Source organism: Pleurodeles waltl, chromosome 1_1 (genome assembly GCF_031143425.1).
Source record: "Pleurodeles waltl isolate 20211129_DDA chromosome 1_1, aPleWal1.hap1.20221129, whole genome shotgun sequence".
Lineage (NCBI taxonomy): Eukaryota > Metazoa > Chordata > Amphibia > Caudata > Salamandridae > Pleurodeles > Pleurodeles waltl.
Genome location: NC_090436.1, coordinates 828,061,176 through 828,083,932, shown reverse-complemented (window position 1 = coordinate 828,083,932; position 22,757 = coordinate 828,061,176). Strand labels below are relative to the sequence as shown.

The 22,757-nt window shown below is 41.8% G+C and overlaps 1 protein-coding gene across 1 annotated transcript in view; it reads right to left on the bottom strand.

The window, feature by feature from the left end:
- SMC5 (structural maintenance of chromosomes 5) overlaps positions 1-22,757 on the bottom strand; it is a 647,363-nt gene that overhangs the window by 558,920 nt on the left and 65,686 nt on the right. The window contains exons 6-8 of the mRNA XM_069228845.1: positions 13,290-13,430; positions 9,628-9,789; positions 1,433-1,504 (exon numbers count right to left, since the gene is read on the bottom strand). Of these exons, the coding sequence (XP_069084946.1) occupies positions 1,433-1,504; positions 9,628-9,789; positions 13,290-13,430 (375 nt within the window). The remainder of the gene's footprint in view (positions 1-1,432; positions 1,505-9,627; positions 9,790-13,289; positions 13,431-22,757) is intronic.

The following is a 22,757-nucleotide window of genomic DNA, read 5'->3' as shown; positions in this document are numbered from 1 at the left end:
TTACAGAAGTGCTTCTTGTTTTACATGTTGATGCAATAAGTTGTTCTCTTCGGGATCCACAGTTCCTTGTTTTTAATACCTTTGTTTAGTTAAGGACCCATGCATCAAGCTGGATGAGGTGTGCTTTTGTCTTGGACATGCACCCTGCATACATATTCCTTTAGAATGATGGTAAACATGTTCTTTATAGAAATAGGGCTGTTTAATTTTGCTAGGCTTGGTGGTCAGGTACTCATTAATTTTAATTGTCCTAATGTTCCAAACCTCTTACAGAATTTCACCTTACTTAGAGTTCATCATCACACCCAGCCACGTTTATCCATGAATAAAGTTCCCCCTTCAAGTCAGGTAGAGGAGGAAGAGCCTGGAAGTGAAAAACTTAGGCACGGTTGACAGCATGACTACCAGCACAGTACACAACTCCCAGATGCTTGGTAGATGCACTTTTAAGAGAAATATTTTAATCCAAAACTAAGTACCATCTAAGCAAAAACATCAAACTAAAGCCAGAATTGTGTCTTAATTATTACTCCTGGTGATCCATCCAGTGTGATCAATTTCAAAATGGATGGAGCTGGGTTAGACGCCCCGTTATCGTTATATCAAATAAGAAGGTATTTTAGTACATACAATACATGCTTCACTGGTTTGATGGTCAACCAGTTGAAAGGAATCTGGATAAGAAATATCACATACGCTTTACAAACAAGTGGACATCTACACAATACTGTTGAGGAACGAACCTGGTAAACGAAACAGCGTATACATCTATTTAGTATGGATGTTATCTGCTTTTGTATAGCACACTTCAGTATATTCATGCTTTGTAGCGTTCTCAGAATTATGAGAACACTTTCAAAAAGGTTCTGGCATTTCACATGAGGATGTGGTGTATTCCGACTAAGATGTTTAGTTAGTAAAGTGAAAGATGAGAGTGTTAATGTGATATAATGTTGCTGAATTAATTTGGCTGCAACATGACTTCAGTGTCCTGTTGTGCCAAACACAGAGCGATATAAACACACAAATGCGTACTGATGCCTACTGCCCACAGTACAATTTGATTCAGCTCTTAACATATACGCACATTTTTATTGTATTGCCAGATTGAAAGGACTGAACAGGGATAATTTATTTTACTTCAGAAAGAGGAAAATGTTCTTTCCTTGTCATCATGGATTGCGGTGGTATCCATGAAAGCTTTTCCTTTGTGTTTCATAACACTTGCGCCAGAGCATGAAGAAACAAAAACACACAAATAGTGCTCAATGTGTAAGACAAGTGCTTGGTTTTTAACAATTATAGGTTACTTTCAAAGTATGTTGTCTCTATATAGCTGCCACACACACAGTATCATTAACATAATTAGCATGCATTTTCAAACAAAAAAGTGACAAAAAGTAAGAAGAACAAATAGCAAGTAACACTCTACCTGTTTGTCCTTCTTCTCTAGTGCATCCTGTTTCTGTTTGCATTTTTGAGATGTCTCTTTAATTTCCATACCCTAGACCACGTACAGAAAAAAATAACATGTCACATTCAATATTTCTTCATTAAACATGCAGAGTCCATTGCCATCCTATAGCAGCTAGTGGGCTATACAAAGGCAGGTACATGCCAACTAAGCTAACTGTACTCATATCACCATAATACAAAAGGTGCTGCCCAAACCAGAGGAGGACAGGCACCATTGGATCATTTAAAATAAATAAAAAAAGAACGTGTTGTGCTGAGTGGTTGGTGAGATCTGACATATGTGCCAGCAGGAAGTAACAGATGAATGTCGTAGAAAATTACAAATATTAGCATGTAAGACAGACGAAATGTACAGAACACCCCCATGCACCAAAATCCTGCAGCAAACTATAAAATGCTCCAAGATTTTATTTGGAAGACCTTTGGAGGCAAAGTGACAGGAGCACAATTCTTCTGAACTCTGAAGGAACATTTTGAGTATACAGCTGGTAGTCAACAAGCACATCCTCCCGCACTATCCCTTCTTTAACATCCATCCAGCCTTCATGGGCTCACCTTTTTCTTCAGTGCTAAGCTTTGGAAGTAAACAGATCTAATAGGGATTGGGTCCAAGGACTGGTTGTCCCTGTAGTTTTGTCTGGTAATGCGCTGCAAACGTTTTAACAACCAGGACACAAACTACACCTTGAAAGGTGTTGTGGGACCACTAAGGAAATATAGACAGATTTGTCATAACACAAGAGACAGGAAACAAGTAGTTAGGACTAACCTGCCACTACAAGAAGCAAGCTCAGGTCGGACAGTCCATACAAGAATGAACTCCAGGCAGGAATGAACTTCATAAGCCAAGAAAACTAAATAGGAGTACGTTCATTTGCATTAAATCAGTAGAGAGAGGGCAGTATAAAGACAGATATACCAAACTAACAATCAGACTGCATCATCAAGGTACCTCAGTATAGTGATACAAGCAGCACATCCCAAAAACAAAAATGGTGGCACAACATGCAGCCCTTATTGCCGCATACTTGCATAAGTCGTTCACAGCATCAAGAACTTAAATACAACATGGAGATTTTGGTGGTGATAAATTTCATCAAGAGGATAGTATTTACATGCTCAGGACGCATACATAGGTGAAACTGAAAACAAAAAAGCATAAAGAAACTTCATTGACCCAAGAAACACACTAGACCTGTTAAGACACACACAATATACATATTAGTTGAATACAACAGGGATGTGGAATTCCTATAGCCCGACGCCCGGGACATCTTGTTTGGGGTCAAGGGCAACAAGTTTTTATGTTTACTTTGTCCTTGGGACAAGTAGGCCCAACCCCCAGTAGCACAAACCCTTTTGCTGCCTGTTTACAGAGAGTGGAACGCTCTGCAGTTGAGGTAATGTGTTTCCAAAAGATAATGCTGTTCGAACTTGTATTTATGGTTCATTATTTGAAAACCTTCATTATTAGGGTGAGTGCTGTAAATAAATGTTTTAAGGTCACACTTCATTACTGAAGTTGGTTCCAGTACAAATAAATAAAACGTGTATACACATGTTTGAAAAGTTTAGGCTATGAGGCTAAGTATAATGCTCCCAGAATGCTCTCTGATTATATGCAAATGAAGTGTCATTTAGAAAAATGTGTTGATGCATGCTAGTATTTCCCAAAAATATTTCTAATGGAAAATCAGTGTAACCATTTTCAACACGATTATGGGAAGCATGAAAACAAACAAACACTGACAAAGCCAACTGATCTGACATATTTTTATAAGTCTTTTAGTTTCATCAATGCGTGTCTTGTTTTGACATGGCTTTTGTAACACTTTATTGTTGTGGGAGCTACCAGGCCCTCAACATTGTAACAAACACTGGCAAAACCCCCCCAAAACGTTTTTGAACTCTAAAAGCACACATTGCCACCAGCAGCATAACAAAGGCCTCGCAGCCGCCCTCCAGGGGGCCCCTTAAGCACAGCACCTGCCCTGAGTGAGTCTGGAGAGGGGGCTCCTCCATGTTCTTTGCAAAGGGGCACCCTCCAGTTTCGTTACATCACTGATTACCACTGTAGTTCCTGACACTGAACAAAACTACTTTGTGTGGCAATATGCTCCTTGTGGAAGAGCAGAATGCGATCACTCACAGTAAAGCCAGCCGAAAGAGAGAGAAATAGAAGTTTAATAAAAACAAAATGTCTTTGTTAACACCAGACCTAATTAGGGACCAAGACCCACATGCAGGTAGCTTTTTGAATGTTGCAAACAGCGACTTTCACTGTTCGCGACATGCAAAAAGCACATTGTGATGCACAAACCCAGTTTTGCGATTCAGTAACCTGGTTATCGAATCCCAAAACGGGTTTACGACTCGCAATTAGTAAGGGGTGTTCCCTTCCTAATTGCGACTCGCAGTGCAATGTAGGATTGTTTTGTGACCGCGGGCGCAAACCAATCGCAGTTTGCACCCATTTCAAATGGGTGCTAACACTTTCGCAAAAGGAAAGGGATCCCCATGGGACCCCTTCCCCATTGTGAATGTCACTGTAAAAAAAAATTCAGAGCAAGCAGTGGTCCTGCGGACCACTGCCTGCTCTGAAAAAATGAAATGAAAACGTTTCATTTTTCGTTTTTGTTATGCATCTCGTTTTCCTTTAAGGAAAACGGGCTGCATTACAAAAAAAAAAAAAAACTGCTTTATTGAAAAGCAGTCACAGACATGGTGGTCTGCTGTCTCCAGCAGGCCACCATCCCTGTGAGGGCCGCCATTCGCGAGGGGGGTCGCAAATTGCGACCCACCTCATGATTATTCATGAGGTGAGCATTTGCGAAGCCCTTGCGAATCACAGATGGTGTCAGGGACACCATCCTACATTCGGATTTGCGACTCGCAATTTGCATGTCGCAAATCTGAACCTACCTACATGTGGCCCCAAATTCTTAAAGAAAGTCACAAAAGTGCACCCATGGTATATGTCGTACCCCTATAAAATATTTGTGAACTGTATTTTAGCATGGGTAAATACAATGTGTAGATTTGCTTATGTAAAAATCTATTGAGCATTTGCAAGTTCATTTTCCCTCCAGCCACTTTCTTCCCAACCCTGGATGAAGTTCTAATTCTGCCACTGTCAGGAGTAAATGTCCAACCTTTCTTATTATGGGAAAATATTAGAGAGAACCTGGTAAAAATCTTTAAAACATGCATGTTAGTAGGTTTGCAGACTCAAAGGCATTCCAGCACTGGAACTATTGCTTACTGCTTCCTCCAGCCCCAGTATGCAGATCTGCAGAAAGGTGGCAAAATAAGGAAATTGCTACAGTAGGGATTGAAACTGCAAGTATTCAAGCCCTACTATGGTAGTAGCCCTGGCATAATCAGAGAGGCTATAATCAGAGCACTTACATAATGAGATTGCTGCCATAATTTGTCGCCACACTACATGGCACCAAAGGGACAAGTAGATCTTTTTACAGGACAAGTAGATTTGAGAAGCAACCTGTCCACTGGACAAGTAGATATTCTAATAAATTCCACACCCCTGATACAAATTAGACTCTTAGGGTCAGACAGCCGTATGCTAGGTGTACGAATACACAGACGCAGAGGTTCAAGCTTAAGGCTGCGTGCCAATCGTCCATAAAAGCAGCCACCCTTCTGGGCCGACCCCATCACAGTACCATGAGGACATAAACTGTGAACGATGAGCTATTCAATTACTCTATTACATAATTATCAGAAAAAAACTGATCAAAATTGTCATGGCAGAACCATGCCAAAATCTTTATTATCACTGTTTGTATTAAGAATGTGATAACAATGTTCTTGATCTATAATATTACAGTGCTTCTATGCTACTAATCACCTCCAAATTACAAAACGAAAAATACTAGAAACTTAAGTCCACAAAACTCCTCTGTGTAACTGTCACATTCATTCCCAAAATAGGTCTGGCAGTAATGATAAAAGCACAATTAAAAATGTATGTCAATATGACTTACCTTTGCTGACAAACATACTACTGGTAATTTGTTTAAAGAAACTTCATCTAGATAGCCTTTGTTTGGCATTCTTAAAGTGTGTACCTAACTGCACACTTGAACATATTTACTGTTCCTAAAAAACTAGCATTATAGCGGCAAACTAACTGAGGCAATCTCTAGATCTTTTCAAATATAGATCTGTGTTTTTGTAAACGATGACCTACTACCTCCAAAGTAATTACATGGTCAAATGGTTTAATCAGAAACACGACAAAACACTTTTCTTGTAGGCTTCAAACTCAGACAATTTGTTCTTTAAATGTATTTACATTTGTTTGAGTGTTTTGCATGTAAGCATAAATATAAATTCAATAACCAATCTATTATTAAAGTCAGAGGAAACCATACACTAGACTGCTCTAAATAATAGGTATTGTTCATAATCAGCACACCATAATTGTAGGAACCTGGCTCAGTATACTATATCAAAAGGAGATATAGTGTGCACAGAGTCCAGGGGTTCCCCAAGATGCTTCACAGAGCAAGAATAGATAATACTAATGCTCTATTTGTGGTAGTGTGGTCGAGCAGTTAGGCTTATCAGAGGGTAGTGTTCAGCATTTATTGTACACACACAAGCAATAAGTAACAACACACACTCAATGACTTAACTCCAGGCCAATAAATATTTATAGAGAAAAATATTATTTTGTTAATTTATTTTAAGAACCACAAGATTCAAATTTCAGGTAAGTGCATTAAATGTAAGGTACTTTGCATAGGTATAGTTAGAACTTTGAACCAAAACAGTAATGTACACAGTTTTTCATAAAATGGCAATAAGCTATTTTAAAAGTGGACACTGCAAATTTAAACCGTTCTTGGGGGACGTAAGTACAATTTGGTTAATAAGGTAAGTAAAGCACTAACAAGTTCAGTCTCTGGGAATAGCTAGCCCACGGTTGGGGGTTCAAGTCAACCCCAAACACCCAGCACCAGCAGCACAGGGCCGGTCAGGTGCAGAGGTCAAAGAGGAGTCAAAATAACATAGGCGCCTATGGAGACAGGGGGTGCTCTGTTTCTGGTCTGCTGGCAGATAAGTACCTGTGTCCTCGGGGTGCAGACCAGGGGTGTTTAGTAGAGCAGGGGGGTGGGCAAGTAGGCACACAAAAACACACCCTCAGCGGCACAGGGGCGGCCGGGTGCAGTGGGTAAACAGGGAGTCGGGTTTGCAATAGGATTCAATGGAGGGATCTGGGGTCACTCAGACATTGTAGGCAGGGCACAGGGGGGCTCCTCGGGCCAGCCACCAACTGGGCAAGGGTGAGGGCTGCCTGCTGGTCACTGCTGCACCAGTGGTCGGTTTCTCACAGGCCTGTGGGCTGCGGGTGCAGTGCTTTTTGAGGCTTCGGATATCTTTGTCCTGGGAAGTCACAGTTGGGGGGGGTTGGGGGGGGGGGGGGCTGGTGTCCTCGGGTTTCCCTCTGCAGGCATCGTCGCGGGGTGCAGAGAGGTTAGCCCAAGGTGGATACGTTGCCGGAGTCGCCTGGGGATCCTCTCTGGGTTGTTGGTTTCTCTGGACACGGGCCCGGGACGTCAGGTGCAGAGTGGTGGGGACCCACGCTTCTGGAGTGAGGTGAGTCCCTTTAAAGATGGTTTCTTCTTTCTTTGGTTGACAGGTCCACTGTTCACTGGCCTTCTTGGTCCTTTGTAGTTGCAGGGCAGTCCTCGTAGTCGGCAGAGGTCGCTAGGCCCGCAGGAAGGGTCGCTGGTGCAGGTTCTCTGAAGTTGGGAGACAGGCTGGTAGGGCTGGGGCCAAAACAGTTGTAGTCTTCCTTCTTCTCTGCAGGGTTTTTCAGCTAGGCAGTCCTTCTTTGTAGGTCATCAGGAATCTAAAATCCTGGGTTCAGGGTCACCCCTAAATACTGAATTTAGGGGCGTGATAGGGGCACAGGGCAGTAGCCAATGGCTACTGCCTTGGGGTTGCTACACCCTTGTTGTACTTACTCCCTCTGGGGAGGGGAGCACATCCCTATCCCTATTGGTCCTAATCCTCCAAAGCACGATGAAGGATTTCTCAAAGAGGGGGTAATTTCAGCTCTGGCCACCATAGGGGTGGACCTGGCTGAGGGGGTGACTCCTCCTTGGTTTTCTCATTATCCCTCTGGACTTGCCACCAAAAGTGGGGGCTCATCCAGGGGGCGGGCATCTCCACTGACTGGAATGCCCCAGGGGCATTGTAACACCAGGCCTGAGCCTTTGAGGCATACCATCAGGTGTTACGGTTCCTGCGGGGGGGAGGTATGAAGCACCTCCACCCAGATCAAGCTGCTTCTGACCCCAGAAAGCACAAAGGCTTGCACCCCAGGGGGTCAGAAACTCGTCTCTCAGTGGAAGGCTGGCCAGACCAGTCAGTCCTGCACTGAAGGATTGGGTAAAATACAGGGGGGATCTCTAAGATGCCCTCTGTGTGCATTTATTTTTAATAAATCCAACACTGGCATCAGTGTGGGTTTATTATTCTGAGAAGTTTGATACCAAACTTCCCAGTGTTCAGAGTAGCCATTATGGAGCTGTGGAGATCGTTTTGACAAACTCCCAGAATGGACTTAGGCACTGTAGGGGCATATTGCTCATGCAGCTATGCCCTCACCTGGGCTTTAAAGCCTGCTAGAGGGGTAACTTACCTATGCCATAGGCAGTCTTTTGTGTGCATGGCATCCTGAGGGGGATGCCATGTCGACTTTGCCTTTTTCTCCCCACCAACACACACAATCTGCAATGGCAGTGGGCATGTGTTAGGTGAAGGGTCCCTTAGAGTGGCACAACACATGCTGCAGCACTTATGGACCTTCCCTGGTCACAGGGCCCTTGGTACCACTGGTACCTTTTACAAGGGACTTATCTGTGTGCCAGGGGAGTGCCAATTGTGGAAACAATGGTACATTTATAGTGAAAGAACATGGGTGCTCGGACTTGGTTAGCAGGGTCCCAGCACACACTCAGTCAAGTCAGCATCAAGATCTGGCAAAATGTGTGTGTGTGTGTGTAAGGGGGGGGTGAAACTAGAACAAGGAGCCATTTTCCTACGATAATTTAAACTGTCAAGGATCAAACAGAAGCAAACCCATCATTATAGATGTTCATTCTCTTTGTGAGTGCTAAATGTGAAGAATGTGCTTACTAGCTAGACTATCAAAAGCTCCCTGAAAACGTATTCATATTTCCTGATGACTGATTGCTCAGGTAAGCTCTGCTTCAGTGACAGGTCACAAACATCTACATACTCATATTTTTATGCTACACAAATAATAATCCATTAGTCAATCACCCACAGATAAAGCAAACAGTTGTCACTATACAATAGGACGGACTGTATTTGTACATAAGGTCTGTCATCTTCAGAAAGAATTAAGATTCAGAGCACCACATAAAGTTAAATATGATAGCAGGTATGTGAACAGTGTTTACATAATTCCAAAAAGCATTATTGTTCTTGACTGCAGAGTGCACCTCCTCTGAAGCCCAGAAATAGCACACTAAAATGCCACTGTAGGAAAGCAACATCCTAGGACACATATAAAATGCCTTACCATGCTCAGGATAAGAAACTTTAGTTTACATTTCTTCAGAGTGGTTGTTGATAGGCCTCGCTTATCACTTAATCTGTCTGGACTCATAACATTATACACAGACAAACTGCAGATGAAAATTAGTGATAGCTTAATCTCTGTAAGGTGCACTCTGCAAAGGGTGAACTTCAACCCACAATTCATTCATGACTGAACACTGACTGTTGGTGGGTCTACAATGAGAGTAATAGGCATATCAGGCCTATGATTTATCCTGATAGCACAGTGCAGCTCTGCAGGTCTTTGAATTTCCTCAAAAGCCCACTCAAATGTGGTGTTCTTACTTTGTAAATTGCACACCCAAGTAAGTATAGTCTTTGGTCAATGTCATAAGGCCCGCTGGCCATTCAAGTCACAAAAGCCTTTTAAAGAAAGCGCTTGTGGTCAAAGAAAAGCTAAATTATCGCTCAAGGAAACTTACATATGTTCAATTTTCCAGGGAATGTCTGTGCCCTGCTGCAAAAGTTTCAAAAAACATAAAAGCTATTTATGCGGACATTTTAAATATAATATTAAATCCGAAGAATGATTACCTTTTCTCTGATTTTCGTATCCAAGTTCTTGACTTGTTTGTCAATCTCTTGTATTTTGTGTGCCATTGGAGCCTGTGTCTCTTTCAGCTTCTTCAGTTCATCCTTGAGATGGTCACGTCCTTGCTTCATCTCTTCATACTGTTGCCGAACATTTTCATATTCCTTTTGAAAAATATCAACTAGTGATCATTTCTCTAAACAAAACACCACAAATCTTTAGTCACAGATTTCACAACCTTGAATATTTTAGATTGTTTAAAAACATTCAGATGTCCTTCCTTTCACTAAATTCTTCAATATAAGACAGGCTTTCATCCAGGTATGACAGCCAGTTAATAAAACAAGCACTGGCATAGCCAATAGGTCTCGCTTTTAGGACCTTATATGTGTTTATTTAGCCAGAGCTATAGGTTTTGCCAATGCCTTTAAGCTATGTTGTAGAGCAGTGTTGGCACTTTCTTTTATTGATAAATTACAGTAAAATTATAGTGTTTTTCTACATATGTTAGTTGTTCGGGTTTGTGGGGCCACACACTGTATATTTTGGTTGTGTACAAATACAGAGGGAGGCCGCAAAAGTGTCTATCCATACACTAAAGTGTAAACAGTGATGTGAAAAACGCATCATGCATAAGGAGAGTTTGAAGTGCATTGTAAACATTGAGTCTCTGCTCAGTTACCAGATTTGTTCACATGAAGGTTTTGGGGACCTGAAGCTGAATACTCACCCACAGTGTAACACAAGCAGGAAAAAAAAAAAATAGTCCCCCAAAGGAACAGATGAAGAACCAAAGCGTAAACATACAGTACTTGGTCCCTGCTTCATGGGAGGAAACCAAAGACAAAAAGGAGAGACAAAGAGGAACGACGGACCACTAGCAAGCAAGAATTTTTAAAGGGCACTGAAACAAAAATGAGAAGCAGTGGGCGGGCTGTAAGCCCGCAAAGAAGTATATACAAAGTACGTACAACAGGTCTTGATAGCTCGACCTAAAAAGCTTTAGAGACCATACAATAAGACAGGAACATGATGCGACTCCCAGACCTTTGAGTGATGAGGGACTGCTTGGCCATTCACTGAACTGTTTCAAATCTTTACATTTGAAAAGCTAAATATTTGCTGCATTTATAATAATCTTGGGAAAAATGTCTAGCACTGTATTCCTTCTTGGGAAGTTCAAGAAACCTTGTATAAGGTTTAAAGGGCCCTAGCTTGCCTAACACTAGACACACATGATGGAGCTTACATAAGGGACAGTACAAAGGAGGGAACAAAAATGTTATATACATGATTTGGCAACCCGTTAGGGAACATTTCCATCATGTTTTTCTTCCTCTGCCTCATTGTAGAAACAACCAACTTCAGACAGCTTATCAACCTCTTTCGACCAAACTACAATTGTTAGTACTCCTCAGATATGTACTTTTCCACATATAACAATTACTCACAATGGGACCATGTCGCCTCCATTTAGATTTTGCTGCCCCATCTACAGAATTTTAAACAGTTAACTACAATACTCTACTAATAGCCATGCCTACACTCTGTTTCATGGGCAAGTCGCAAGTCATATTCCTGATTTATGTGCCATAAAACATGCTGTTTATACACAGTGTGCACAACCTTCTCTAGGCTCCAATTCATCCATCTACCTGAGATTTCGTTCTATGCCTTTGCTTTTCCCATTTCTTTTTGCTGTGAGGAAAGTCTCCTTTTACTCAATTAAAACACACCTAAAGTAACAAAGGAACAAAACCACCAATGGTATTAAAATATCAGATGACATTGCATTGCCATTTGCTCAACTCTGTAAAATGCAAGTGATTTTCCTTTCATCTGCAGAGCTTGATAACATCTCCTCTTTTCCCTCCCAATAAATCCACTGCTCCTGCCCATGATAAAAAACCTAAGGGTCTACTCTGCCATACTTATCTGTTCACTATCATTACCTTAACAGTAAGAGCCAATTAAATTCAATTATTCTACAAACAGTAGACATTATCAGTCTGGGATAGTGCAACAGTCTTTTTATTGGCCTGTGATGCTTCACCATTGGAAAACGTCTTAAACTGCTTAGCCAAGACAATGTTGAACCTTCATGTGTATCACCCAACTTTTAAAACTTCACCACCCCAATCAAAACCACGACCATCCACATTCTGCTATTAGACAACCAAATGTCTGGCTCAGTATACAACAGCAAAACCTTCAAATTTATAATGTTTGTTTTCAAATCACTCAATGGTTTAGGCTTTTAGGGTGAACCATACCCTCTGCACTTCCCACCACATACTTCCTCCAATGCCTATGAAACCTCTACATACCACTAAAACACACTTGCATGACTGACTATAGCCCTTTTTTAGCTTAAGGCACTTCCACTGGTACACACACGCACACACATGTATGACGGCATTTATCATTCTAACCTCCTTCAAAGCAGCTCTCAAAAAACCACTGCCTCCTACATGAAGGTCAATGAGGCATGCTCATCAGCAACAGCAGCACACTGAACAGTAATCTATTATATGTGGACTATGATGGGATATTGTCAGATAATGTTTTGTTCTGTTTCCTTTGTGTTCCCATGGTTGCAATCATTGTTTAGGTTGCAACCATAACATTTATTCCCTTCTATACAGCATTGTATTTCACATGCAACTTTTCTGGTGAAAATGATCAAAATCCAATTAAGTACAACATCATATATGAACAAGCAGCACTTAGCGGGCACAACTCAAACAAACCTACGTTTCCATTTACATATTTTTATCAATCATACAGCAATAATATATACAAGAACAGTCTCTCTGAAAACTATTGTATGATTACAAAAATAACAAAGCCAACTATCTAAATTAATCTAACTGCACAAGTGGAGTTTTGGACAAGGCCTGCTGGCAGTCACAAAGTAGACTGTTTTAACGATGTTCAACTATAGAGTAAGTATTTTCCTTTCAAGAATGGAAAAAGAGGAAGTGTGAGTCTGAACGTGAGTGTCTGTATAAACAATCAGACCTGCAAATAGTCTACTGCGTGTACCAAAAATGGAGCATGACTATGAAGTCCAGTAGTGGTAGCAGCTATTTTGAGAATGCAGAGAATCTGAAGATCTCACTGATCTGCTTTGGGATGGTAATCAGGTACAATGAAGTTCAAAACCTGGTGTTTTCAGTATTAATCGATATCATAGCTTGTATATCTTTTAGACACAAAGAAACAAATAATTTAAATGAAACATTCTAAACGTATGTAAAACGTTTACAACACAGAGAATCTAATCCATTTAAAAAGTAGAAACACTGAACTATCCTCTTAAAAACTATAATAAACAAGGATGAAATGGCTGAAACATTAATCCAGATCAGCATGGCAGAGCTGAGCAAAGGTATGAATGGTATCACCGGAGTATAGCGAGATTTAACTAGCATGCTCATACTTTTAAACAGATCTGTTTTACCAGATCTTAGAGACTGCAGATCATGGATGCCAGACCAGACAGGAAGCTCTACAAAATTAGCTAAATTAGGCTTAAACTAAAGTTATCGTGAGAGTCACTGAAATCAACAGAAAACAAATTGCTATAAATTTGATGGGGTCAGTATGTGATCTGGACGAATGACCTGAAATCCAAAATAAGACTACCAAGCCACAAACGTACCACCCAAGGTCTTTTCCTTTCCAGCATTTCAATGAGGTCCAAATGTCGCTTGCGTTCATAGTATCTTTCCACATCCTGCTTGTGCCGTTCATTCCTCTGCTTCATTTTCTCCAAAAAGTCATTTTTTTCTTTACACGAATTCTGAAAAATAATTGTTTAGCAATACACACATTAAAAATTTTAAAACAACGTTACTCACATTAAAACATTTAATTTTGAATTTTTCTTTAATCAAAGCACTGCATCATTAAATTTTTGTAAGTTTGTTGCAAATTACCCAAACTTTAGCAACAGGTGCACATTATGAATGCAAAGGTATGGCTGCCAAGTAGTAACAGATTGTGCCTAGTCACCACAGAGCAGCACAAAACTTAAGTTAAGGGGTAGGTGAAAATGGTGGGAACCAAAACGATTAAAGGTGCTTCAAGACGTTACTTGGAAGAATTTGTCACCACTCTCCTCTTATTTCTAAAGTGCACAGCAATAGTTCACTCTCACAAGGTGAAACACAGAGGAATCGATGTAGAGCGGAATAGAACCTGGATAAAAGAGGATGCATTATCTGATCTATCAAAACGATATCAACCTTGTCTATAGAATGTGTACAGCAATTCTGAATGAATTGAATGTGTGAAGAAATCTATAAATTGAAGACTTGACCTGCTGTGACACAGCATGGCTCATGAATGGAGGTTTTCTAGTGAAGTCAGTCGTATGTCATTTTATGCTAGACAATCTGAAATCAAGGAAATGTTACTCCTCAATAACACTGTCCTTTCTGCTTATCTTTAGATTAAAAGTAGGTTTACATAAGAAGAAGCTTTTAAAAAAACGTTGTCAGTGTTTTAGACTGTATTTCATTAGGGTAAGACCTGATAGGCAATGTAGGGACTTAAGTTGTGACAGGCACTACTGTAAAGTGCTGTTCATTTTCTGTCAGGAATAAGTCAATGGCATGATATTGCTCAAAAGTCAAAAGCAATGGCTGTAAAGTTAATCAAGAAAGGAACATCTTGCAAGAAGTGCCACAAAATGTCAAGGAGACAGTTAAAAGCTTGCATGGTATTCACAGAATTAATGATGGCCAAAGGTAGTCAACAAATAACTCAATATGTGCTACTTAATGTGGGCACTCATCTATCTACTTCAGCTATCTGGCGAACAAAATAGTTTATTAACATAGGCGAGGGGTTTGGCATAAGGTCAGATTAATGAAGGTTGATGAGGAAGGTGGACTTGGTCTTCTGAGTTTCCTTTCAGAGTTAACCCATCCTTCCTGAGATCATGGCTGAAATTACAGGCAAGCAATATACAAATAGAAATCAAAGGCTACGTTTATTAGCTCTCATGCAGTTTCCAAATAAATATTGAGTTCTTTAGAAATTCACTAAATGAGTCTACAAAATATTCTATACAGAAAATTTGGCAGGAAAAACCCTCATTTGGGTGAATCCTCTCAGCATATTAGGGGGAAGTTGTCTCAATGTTAGTGTTTTAATGTTATGCTGTTCCTCTAAGCAACTCTCACATTAAAGGCCAGATGTACGACCCAGAGTTTTGCAACTCGCAATTTGCGACTCATTTGCAAGTAGCAAAACCTAATGTAGGACAGTGTACCTCCCACTGTTTGTGATTCCAATTGGGGTCGCAAATGACCTACCTCATTAATAATCATGAGGTAGGTAGCAATTTGCGACCCCACTTGGAATGGTTGCACTAACAGGGATGGTGGCCTGCTGTGTACAGCAGACAACCATGTCTGTGACTGCTTTTTAATAAAGCGTTTTTTTTTCTCATGAAATGCAGCCCGTTTTTCTGAAATTACTCCTTCCCGTCTGCGAAAGGGTTACCACCAATTTGAAATTAGTGGTAACTGCGATTGTTTTGGGACCGCAATTGCGGTCCCAAAACAATCCTACATATCCCTGTGACTTGCAATTAAGTAAGGGACGCCCCTTTCAAACTGCAAGTCGCAAATCCCTATTTTACGAGTCAGTAATTACTACGGACTCTCAAAATAGGGATGGTACGCCGTACCTGCCCATTTTCGTTTGTGACTGCCAAAGGCTGTCCTACATCAGGCCCTAAATGTGTAAAGTTGCATTAAAGAAAACGGAAAATGCTACGTTTGCAGCTTGTAGTGCTGGGAGATTAACATGCTGTGCGCACTCCTGCCATCAGGTGTTAGACTCGGTTGTTGCAAGTGTTCCTTTGAAGTAGTAGTTTCGGTTTCGAGAGAACTTTTAAGACTTCCCTGAAACCCACAATGGAGCAGCAAGACCCCCAATTTAGACTGTGTCTTTTCCCCTTTAGCTAAATGTTACTGTGCAAATGCGACAAAGAATAGTTCCTGCGAAAAGGTGTAAGAACATATGACGGAACAGGAACAAACTACTTAAAATTTCATATATCTGCGTGCTCCATCCAGAGAAGTGGACTGGGACTTTGTGCTTCTACAGCACTATACGCTGCAAACCGAATGTTACTTACCTCTCACATTTCCCGTTTGCCACATGTGCTGCTGTAGATCACTGTGCAGAATGAAAAGCAGGGGCCCATGAGAGTTATAGCAGGAGCCTGGAAGAATATTTAAGTAAGGTGCCTGACTGAATGTGTTGAAAGATGATAAAGTTACTACTATACCAATGTGTGCTAACGGGAATATTGCCAAAAAAAAAAAAAAAAGCGAACTACGGTACCTTTCTTGCAAGCAGAATGTGCTAAAGGTGCAGTGGCCAATGTACGTTTAGCTCTGGTGTAACGAATTTAAATACATCTTACAATCCCTCTTTAAAATGTGTGTTTGAAAAAGGCAACAAATAGTTGCTTTGTTTTTCTAATGGACTTAGTACACTCGATACGGTACATAATGGCTCTTCAAAAATCTAAAGTATGTACAGTTCTCTCTCTGACTGGATGTGGGGAGGAGAAAGGCAGCTGAATAAATCGATTACCACGAAAGGCTGACACTACTTTTGGCAAGACGCTAGGGTGACTTCTAAGTGCACCTCTATCCTGGTGTATCTAAATAAATAATTCTTCAAGTGACAAAGCCTGTAGTTCACTAGTTCACTAAATCTGTATAAAGATGTGACTGCTACCTTTGAATACTGCTCGCATTTGTGACTGGCAAAAACTGTGCTTTTGATGGAGACTGGAAAAAAATGCATGTCTATATATTTATCAGCGTCTTTTTGATTAAATGTTGATCTTCTAAAGCATTTCATCTACCTGAATGCCAAGAGGTGATGTCAGTTGAAAGGTAGACTTATGATAGATTGATGGACTTCTAGCGTAAACCAGACTCTAAGCCATGCCTGGCACCACAGTGGCAGTTTTGACACCATAAAGTAGCGCAGAAGGTTTAAATGCTGACTGCAAAGAACAGATCTGTATTTTATTTATGTCAATTGCCTAGTGGATTAGTAAAGCCATCCGTTACCCTGCACTTTAAAACAAATTAAATATGTGTGCAAGGGGGCTATGGATAGATGAAGGGTAATTTGTTGGGTGCTCGTGAGGAAATCCAAGGAGGAGATCATGGGAGGAGGAGCAGCAAAAAAGCTTGTCGCACTGGGCGCCACCAGACCTAAGGACTATGAAGATGGGTATGTGCCAAGGTGAAGTAATAGTGTGTCTTTTTTGTTTTTTTTCCAGTATCTTCAGAGAATCTGCTGATGGAGGGAAGAAGCTAAGGTAAGGTGACTGACTTATTTTTTTCCCTTCTCTCTCGCTCTCTCTATTTTGTCACCATATTTGCCACCTACGTAGGCTAGTGTTTAAGAGGGACAGTAGCTGAGATGGCATCTCGCTGGATGACTGCTGCCAAAGCCATGGTGGACAGATCTGAGGGAGGATCAGAGACTGAGACAGCAGAGATTGAGACAGCATCTGAAGTAGAGGACAATGGAGCAGAATCTGGACTCAATCGGTGGAGTCCCATCCGATTATATCTCTTCCAGTTATTCTGAGGGAGACGATGAGGACAGTCATGCGGTCCCTTCGCAAGCACAGTCTGAGCAGCGGGACAACAGCAGGTTAGCCCAAACCAGAGAGCAGGTGCGTGCAGCGGCAAGCACAGAGAGTTCTCGCTTGGCAGCCCCCAAATTTAGTTCAGCCCCAAATTCCACCTTTTACTGGTGACGCTGGATGTAAAGTAGATACAGCCAACTTTTTGCCAATTGACTACATCCATCTCTTTTTGGATGTTGACTTCCTGCAGCAAATTGTGCAGCAAACAATTTCTGAGCGAACATGGAGCGGTAGGGCCAAGTTCTAATGCAAGCCAGTGGACTCCCACTTCACTGGTGGAGTTGAAGATAGTTTTTGGCCTTACTCTCAAAATGGGGTTAGTGCAGAAACCCAACCTTGCAGTCCTTCTGGACGACTCGCACGGTTTGGGTAACCCCTATCGTCGCACATGGCTGCGACAGGGAAGACCAAATCGTATTGTGGAGACATCAAAAGTATCTATCCGAGAGTGATGACCGGTTCGACACATCGCTCTCCTGCGGAGAGAAGAAACCATGCACGCTGACCCGACTAAAGGAGAAACGACACAAGGTCTCGCTCGCGAGTGATCGCAAGCCCTTTTTGGCGCACATTTGCCCGACAGACAAATGTGCGTCAAAAAGGGCTTGCGATCACTCACGAGCGAGACCTTACGTCGTTTCTCCTTTAGTCGGGTCGGCGTGCGTGGTTTCTTCTCTCCGGAGGCTGGTGAGATCACAACCCGCGCTGCGTGGTTTTCGGTTCATCGTGCAGCAGGATTCCCGACGCAAACACCGCTGGGCGTGTAAAAATGACACATGGCCTGCCCGGACCCGAGAAAGAAAGTCTCTCTCGATTGTGAAATCCTGCCTTGCACAGGCCAGGCCCCAGACAAACACCAGGGGGTTTGAGACTGCATTGTGTGAGGGCAGGCACAGCCGTTTCAGGTGTGAGTGACCACTCCTCCCCTCCGTCCTAGCACAGTTGGCTCATCAGGAAATGCAGACTACACCCCAGCTCCCTTTGTGTAACTGTCGTGAGAGGTGCAACCAGCCCAACTGTCAAACTGACCCAGACAGGGAATCCACAAACAGGCAGAGTCACAGAAATGGTTTAAGCAAGAAAATGCTCACTTTCTAAAAGGGGCATTTTCAAACAAACAATCTTAAAATCAACTTTACTAAAAGATGTATTTTTGAATTGTGAGCTCAGAGACCCCAAACTCCACATATCTATCATATTTAAAGGTAGCCCCCATGTTAACCTATGAGAGGGACAGCCTTTGCAACAGTGAAAAACGAATTTAGTAGTATTTCACTGTCAGGACATATAAAACACATTACTATATGTCCTACCTTAACCATGCACTGTACCCTGCCCTTGGGGCTACCTAGTGCCTACCTCAGGGTTGTCTTACATGTAAGAAAAGGGAAGGTTTGGGCCTGGCAAGTGGGTGCACTTGCCAAGTCGAATTTACAGTTAAAACTGCACACACAGACACTGCAGTGGCAGGTCTGAGACATGATTACAGAGCTACTTAGGTAGGTGGCACAACCAGTGCTGCAGGCCCACTAGTAGCATTTGATTTACAGGCCCTTGGCACCTCTAGTGCACTTTACTAGGGACTTACTAGTAAATCAAATATGTCAATCATGGATAAACCAATCAACCATACAATTTACACAGAGAGCATATGCACTTTAGCACTGGTTAGCAGTGGCAAAGTGCTCAGAGTTCAAAGGCCAACAGCAACAGGTCAGAAAAAATAGGAGGCAGGAGGCAAAAAGATTGGGGTTGGCCCTGCATAAGCAAAAAAGTCCAACAGTCCTAAACCAGGAGTCAAGTCCTCTATACACTAACACCAATATGTGCACAAATACTGATTTTAATCTGTCTAATAGCTTAGGCTGCTTTCAGCATTATGTTAGGTCCCTGGTGAACACCACATTGACGTTCTCTGTGGCTCCGCGTTGTTCTGCAGCTTCAAGTCACCAAAGAAACTGACGGCAGCGCAACAGAAGAGGGAATATATGGACTCTGCTGACATCATGTCCGGGGGCGACGTCACTGCAGAGTCACTAGACGCCCTCTACAGACAAGCAGAGGTACTGCTGAGGAAAAATTTCCAGATCCAGTCTTGACGCCTGGGGGAGAATTCTAAGATAAGGAATCTGTGGCTAGTTGTGTATATCAGATGCACCGAACAATATCAGGGTCAACCTGGCAGAGTATCGGCCTCCTCTCGACCTTCCATCCTTGTGTTGTTGGGAGACTTACATTTTCATTTAGATAAAAGGATAATAAAAATACAATAGTATTTACTAAGGTGCTTGAGCTTCTGGTTTTTAAACTAGGCAAAATGTTAACCTACTTATTGGACAGCCCAAATTTAGGATGCTATTTTCACTTCCTCTGATCTCTTTTTGGTTGGTCACCCTATTCCACTTACTCAGTCAGATAATTTCTTGATTCCATTCACAATTATAATTCTCCAAGCATCTAACACACAAGCTAGAACCTTCCAGACAGACTGCCTAGGCTTTTGCATATGATTACCGAAGAAAAGCTATCTTCTTACTAGCCACCACTCTTAACTCTTAATCCGTATCGGATGACTTATCAGCATTTAATGACTGGCTATCCAATTCACTGGACAAAAGAGCTAAACCTTCAGCAACAAGGTAATCTGAAGAGCTGAGAGAAACTGAATTGCACCAAGAAACTTTCAACCTCCAGAGGAGAAAGGGTTATTATGAGGAGGCTAAAGAATTACATCAGAAGAAATACCATAACAGCATTCAATCAGCTTGTGCAGATTTCATCGCAGGCAGGATAAAAAGCACCAAGAACCCTTCTGAGAGGTCTTCTCAAAACTGAATAGCTTTATCTCTCCTGTTGCCTGCTCTGTTACTGTTACCTACTCCCAGGACCTGTGCAACAGTCTGGTAGTCTTTTTTTTCTTTCTTTTTTTTAAAGACAAAATTCTGAAAATTTGGCCCTCTTTTGTGTTCAATGCCGCCAGCAGCATTAGCACTGGAAGTGATTGAATTGGCACTATTGATCCCAGTACCAGTCTGTCTGAATTCCCTCTTGTTCCCATTGAGATTCTTAAATCTCATGACTGCCATCAAATCAGGTATCACAAAGCATCCCTGTCCCACCTCGAATTCTGACTCTTGCCAAAGATCAAGTGGTGTCAAAACTGGTGGAAATCTTCAACAAATCTCTTGCCACACTTCTGCCCTAATGGAAACACCCTTACTTAGTTTGACTGCCTAAAAAGTAATTCTTAAGACACTACCATTCTGGCGACTACACACTTATTTCTCAGCTCCCGAACCAAACCAAGCTGACAGAAAGATATGTCAACTTCCAGCTAATATTTTATCTGACAAAAAAACAGCTATTGGGCATGATTCAGTCAGGTTTCTGGCCATTTTATGGCACTGAGACAGCCAACCTTGCTGGGGCTATTAGAACCATTTTGGTTCAGAGTGGCTCAGCTGCCTTGATCATACAGGACTTCTCTGCCGCTTTTAACACGGTTTCCTAATTGGGTTCTCTGGTTTTGCCTTGAACTGGACTGGATTAAATGAATTCTCAGTGAACTCCAACTGCGTCTTTTTATCTCCTTTTTCCATCGGTTGACATTAGACTCCCTGCGCTGTGATTCAAGGATCTTCTTTGAGTTCTACATTATTTAATGTATATATAGCACCGCTGGCAGCGCTGATTACATCTGCTGGTTTCTTCTGCATGACCTATGCGGATTATGCCTGGATTGTCGTCTCCCTATCTGACAATCTAGGTGAAGGACGGAGTAGTTTCACTGCTTGTAGGATGGCTTTTTTTGAATGGCTGAACCACAATTTTCTGATGCTCAAAGCAGAGAAAACTGAGTTACTCCTATTTGGAGCTTACAGACTCCACTGGTGTTCTAAATGGTGGCCGAAGAACTTAGGACCACATGTACAAAGCATTTTTCTAGTGGCAAATGGGCCGATTCAAAGAATCGGCCCATTTGCCACTAGAAAAATGCTTTTTAGGATGTACAAAGCCCAAACTGCAATTCGGTAACCTGTTACCGAATTGCAATTTGGGTTTTGCAATTCGGTATTAGGAAGTTGCATGTTCAAGGTGTCTCTTCCTAACACCAAATCTGAATGGTATGTATGACTATTTTGCGACCACAAATGTGGTTGTAAAACAATCACAGTTATCACCAATTTCAACTTGGTGTTAACCCATTCACAAAGGGGAAGGGGTCCCCGAAGGACCCCGACCTCTTCCCAATTGTGAATGGTAGTGAAAATATTTTTTAAGAGCAGGCAGTGGTCACACAGACCACTGCCTGCTCTGAAAAAATGAAAAGATATCTTTTTATTTTGAAATGCATCCCGTTTTCCTTTAAGGAAAACAAGCTGCATTAAAAAAAATGGTTTATTTAAAAAACAGTCACATACACAGTGGTTTGCTAGCCACAGCAGGCCACCATTCCTGTGAGGACGGCCATTCACAATGGGGATTGCAAATAGCGACCTCTCTCATGAATATTGATAAGGTAGGTCTTTGCGACCCCACTGGGAATCGCTAACAGTGTGCTTAATCATAAACGGATTGCAAGTCTCAAAACAAACTTCGTACATCTGGCCCTCAGTCCCTTAGCCTCCTTCACCTTCTGTGCCAGAAATCTGGGTGTGTTATTTGATACCGATCTCTTGATTACAGCACAAACCACTACAAAGCATATAACTGTTTTGCATTGCTTCAGGCCACCTGCAAAATTCTTCCTTATTTGTCCAGCCCTGCTCGTACACCTACAGTCCAGACTAATTTCTACTCAGCTATGCATTATGTCAATGCTTTATATTTAGGTCTGTCAGCTTACCTTCCACAGGCTTCAAACAGCACAGAATGCAGCAGCTAATGTAATTCTCAATCTCTCTCTCACAGGACTTTGGTTAAATCTTTACTTCCTATGCTTCACTGGTTACCTATCAAGTAGAGCTGTGTTCTTAAGGCATTGCTGGTCTTTCAGAGCTTATTTGTACGGAAAGATTTGTTTGTATCTACCTTTGCTTACTCTTCATTCTTCTGAAGACGGATTTCTGCAGGTACACAGATTTAGGCGACACAGCAATGGAGGGAGATATTTCTTTTACCATACCGTCATGCTGGAGAAACCCCTGCCTAGTACCTTGAGATGAGCATCTGACTACTGCTCTTTTAGAAACCTTTTTAGAACTTGGCTGTCCCTATAGCAGTAATGTGCCCACTTGCTGTGTTAGTACTCCGCACCAGGACACCCATTTTTGGGGCAACAAAGCGCTTTATAAGCATTTATCATTCATTTTTCTTGTGGGGGTCTGCCTTATAGTTGTGTCAGGCACCATTCTGCTACCTAACAATCCCTGGGCCATCTTATAAATATATTAGTTTAGCACCTGTGTCTAGAACTAAATCACTACGTGTTGAGTG